The sequence below is a fragment of the Anser anser genome, assembly GCF_964211835.1.
Source record: "Anser anser genome assembly, chromosome: 1".
Taxonomy (NCBI): domain Eukaryota; kingdom Metazoa; phylum Chordata; class Aves; order Anseriformes; family Anatidae; genus Anser; species Anser anser.
In genome coordinates this window covers 104,452,275-104,455,840 of record NC_139720.1, presented here as the reverse complement: position 1 = coordinate 104,455,840, position 3,566 = coordinate 104,452,275, and the positions used below count along the sequence as shown (strand labels likewise).

At 56.3% G+C, this 3,566-nt stretch overlaps 1 protein-coding gene across 1 annotated transcript; it reads right to left on the bottom strand.

Annotated features, from left to right (window-relative positions):
- Positions 1–124: 124 nt before the first annotated feature.
- LOC310889120 (histone H2A-like) lies at positions 125–2,395 on the bottom strand. The gene has a single exon (XM_083816175.1). The coding sequence runs from the start codon at positions 1,545–1,547 to the stop codon at positions 1,038–1,040; it is 510 nt and encodes a 169-aa protein (XP_083672301.1). The 5' UTR covers positions 1,548–2,395; the 3' UTR covers positions 125–1,037.
- Positions 2,396–3,566: the final 1,171 nt, after the last annotated feature.

Genomic DNA, 3,566 nt, shown 5'->3' with positions numbered 1-3,566 from the left:
AGGGCCTGTCTCTTGTGTCCTTCACCCTGGAAGAGAGGCTGACAGTTTGCTCAGGCTGGATCAGGAACCTGAGCATACAGGGTGGGGAGCCTGTTAAACGAGAAGAGGCTGCTCAAGTCCTTGGAGCATGTCCAGCACTGGCCTCCATGGGCTTCAGCAGCCTCTTTTTCTTCGAGTGTCAGGCAAGGCACCACCAGAAGAAGAGCAACAACTGCCAGGCCTGTTACACGCACCTCTCCATCTGACCAGCCAGGAGGAGATTTTCTGAGACGATGCAAACAGGTCGTACCCCCACGTGGGAGCTCCTCTGAGAAGAAGCTCCCACAAGAAGCCTGGTCCCAAAGGCCCTCTTATAGACCCCATGGGCAGGTGGCCCTTCCCCCTGGCAGAAAGAGAAGGGAGGGAGAATGGAGCAATGCTGTGGAAGAGAAGTGCCTTTTCTTGGGCCCAAGAGCTGCATTGCATTGTCAGGAGCATCCCCTGGTCCGCCCTTGAAGGGAATGAGGGATGCGGTGGAGAGACCATGCTTGGACAACCCTGTCACATGGACAAGGGGCTGAGGGAGAACCTGCTGCTCTCTGGTCACTGTCAGGTGCCACTTTGATCACCCACGTGAGCCCTCTTTGCCCCACGTGCTCTCCCTCTCTCTGCTGTCATGCTTAGTCTCCTGTGCAGGAACCATTCTTTCCCGGACAGGGAAGGCAGTGCAGTGAGAAGGCCCTGGAAGCTCAGCTGCTGGCCAAATGCTGAAAGGCAGATTGGGACCCTGAGCAATTCCTCCACAGATTCTTCCCCGCTGCGACGCTGCCAGGTGTCACTGTTTAACAAAGCAGTCCACTGGCGGGGTGTCCGCTCCTTGCTGTCCCCCATCCTCCCTCTCCCCACTTCACTGCCTAGCATCCACAAGGCACGCCCCAGGCACAACACGGCATTTCAAGGGCTTTTATTGGGCCAGTAGACCAGAGCGGTGGATTTGTCAAGAGCCGGGCGAACGGGACAGCCCTTGCCATGCTGGTCTGGGACAGGATTTTCTGTTTTCACTTGGCAGTGACAGCAGCGGTGGCACGGGCAGGTGCAGCCCGTTGCCTGCGCCTTCTCCTCCTGTCCTTGGCCGCCTTCTTTTTGGAGGGTGAGGCCACGCGCTGGCTGTGGGGGACAGCCCTGCTGTGGTGCCTGGGCTTGCCTAGCAGGAGCTGCCTGAGCGCAGAGCTGTTCCGCACAGCCATCTGCAAGTGGCCCGGGGAAATGCGCTGTTGGTTGCTCTTCTTGGAAATCCTCCCAGCCATGTCCATGGTCTTGTGCGTCACCCACTGCAGCACAGCAGCCAGAAAGACGGGGGCCCTGGCTCCAAGGCGCTCAGCGAAGTGGCCTCTGCGCAGCTGCCTGTCTATGCGGCTCACAGGGAAGAGCAGCCCAGCCCGGGAGGAGCGGGAGGAGCGGCTCTTCTTGGCCTTTGCTCCCCTGCCTGTGGGGGGGCCCCCAGAGCACGTGGCTTCAGGCTCCCGCTCCTGCTCAGGCACCACACAGACCTCCTCTGCTCCAGACATGCTGCTCGCGGCTCAATCCTGAGGTGTCTCCAGGCTGCGCGGGCGGATCTCCCTGCGTCCTGACTGCCTTGCCCCTGCTCTTGCTGTCCTTGTTGGCCCTCGCGGTTGGTTTCCGTCCGCAGGTCCTGCCTGCCCCTGCCCGTGCCTGTGCCCGTCCTTGCCGGCCTCTCCAAGCGCTGCGTGTAGCAGGGTGGCCCCACGTGCGCTGCCCAGTGCCCACCACTCTGGAGATGGGCTCCGGACCAGGCCCTCTCCTGCGCAGGCTCTGGTCCTTTATCGCCTGGAGGGGACCAGTAGGCAGGAATCCCCCTGTGACCTCACCCCCCTGCCTGTGACCTCACCCAGCAGGGGGCTCAGGGACCACCCTGCTCCTGCTCCTCCCATTGCTATGGAAGAGGCTGTCCCCACACCTGGCCTTGCCAGGATGAGCCTCCTCCCTGCTCTCCAGCCTGGCCCTGCCCTGTGACCTCTCTGCATCAAAGGCTGCCTCCCGCCTCCAGCCCAAACCCTCATTTCCACTCCTGGGCAGAGAACCTCCCTCTCCTCGCCCTTCCCCATGTCTCAGGATCACGGGGCCATGCCACAGGGCCTCTGAAGTCACAAGGAGCCTTCTGAGCTCATCCAGACCACCCTCTGCTCAAGCAGGGTCAGCTACAGCAGGTTGCCCTGGCCTGGGTCCGGTTGGGTTTGGAAGAACTCCGCAGCTGGAGACTCCACAACCTCTCAGGGTGACATCACTGCACCTCCTCCAGGCTCAACAGTCCCAATGCTCTCGGCATTTCCCTCCAACCAAAGCCCGCATTTTCCCTAGGCTTCCACGTACTTTTGTTGCATCTTCCGGTTTCTCTTCCCCTTCCCTCTCCTTCCCTGTTGGGTAGGTCAAGGTGGAGAGTGACCCAGTCGGAAGGAATGCCAATCCCAGCCCGACGCCTGCTGTGGCTAAGCAAGAAACAGGTCCCTGGGGTGTGGTTGCCTGGGACAGGTTCGTCTGGGCAGGGCTGTGAGGGAGAAATGCCTCGAGAACATCTCAAGAACACCTGCAGGATATTGTTGGCTGGGGCACTGTGTCTGCTGTACTTCACTCCAGAGGCAATGCAGGCAACGTGCTCTGCCTGGATGTGGATCCCGAGGTCTCTTCAAGTGCCTTCCTTCAAGACTGAAAATTTTCAGAGACCTTTCTTTGTGATTTCAGCCTTCTTGGCTTTTTGTAGCAAGACAGAGAGCTTGCCAGGTGGCACTTGTTGTTGTTGTTGTAGTTGATGTTATTATTATTTTTTTCATTTTTATTAAACTAAGAAACTCATACCAAGGTGTCATTTAATCACTTTTTAGGTAGTCCCCCTGCTCACATTGCCCAAAGTGGGCTTCACACTTCCAACTCAAACAGTGAAGGCAGGTCTTCCCCTTGGCCCCATATTCCTCCCCTAGTTGAAGAAACTTCAGTCTCTGAGTAGCCAGAGAGATGCCAATTAAAGTGAATCCCAACCTCTCCTGTTTCCCTGCCTTTTATTTATGCGCTATTTACTCTCCCACAAATCAAGGGATTTCGGGATAGCTTTGTCAGTGTACCTGGCAGCCTGATGAAACGCAGAGGCAGTGCCTGCCAAAGAAGGGTGGCAGCTGGAGTTGCTTTCCTTCCCTCCAGGTCACCTCTAGCAGAGGTGTGGAGGAGCTAAATCATGCTGCTTAGTAGAGAAGCAATATCTCATGGACCAAGAGCTTTGCCTTTTTTTTCGTTGTTTGTTTGTTTGTTTGTTTGTGTTCTGAGAATATTGCATTTGCTGTAGTTGTGGAGTTTTAGGACCACTCTCTGGGATGATGGGAAGTCGACTCTCCTTCATGCATGAGGTCACTTCAGAAACAGAGTGTTTTCAGATGCCCGTACCACTGGTAGGAATGCGTTCAATTTTATATTTGTCTACTGGTATTGATAGCAAATTCTTGTTGATTTCCAGTCTCCCTGAGTTCATAGCATCAATGCCATGTGATTTTTAAAGCTTCCATCTCTGTAAGCAGTCA

Coding starts and splice junctions, on each gene's coding strand:
- LOC310889120 (XM_083816175.1), bottom strand. CDS start 1,547: ATGTCTGGAGCAGAGGAGGTCTGTGTGGTGCCTGAGCAGGAGCGGGAG.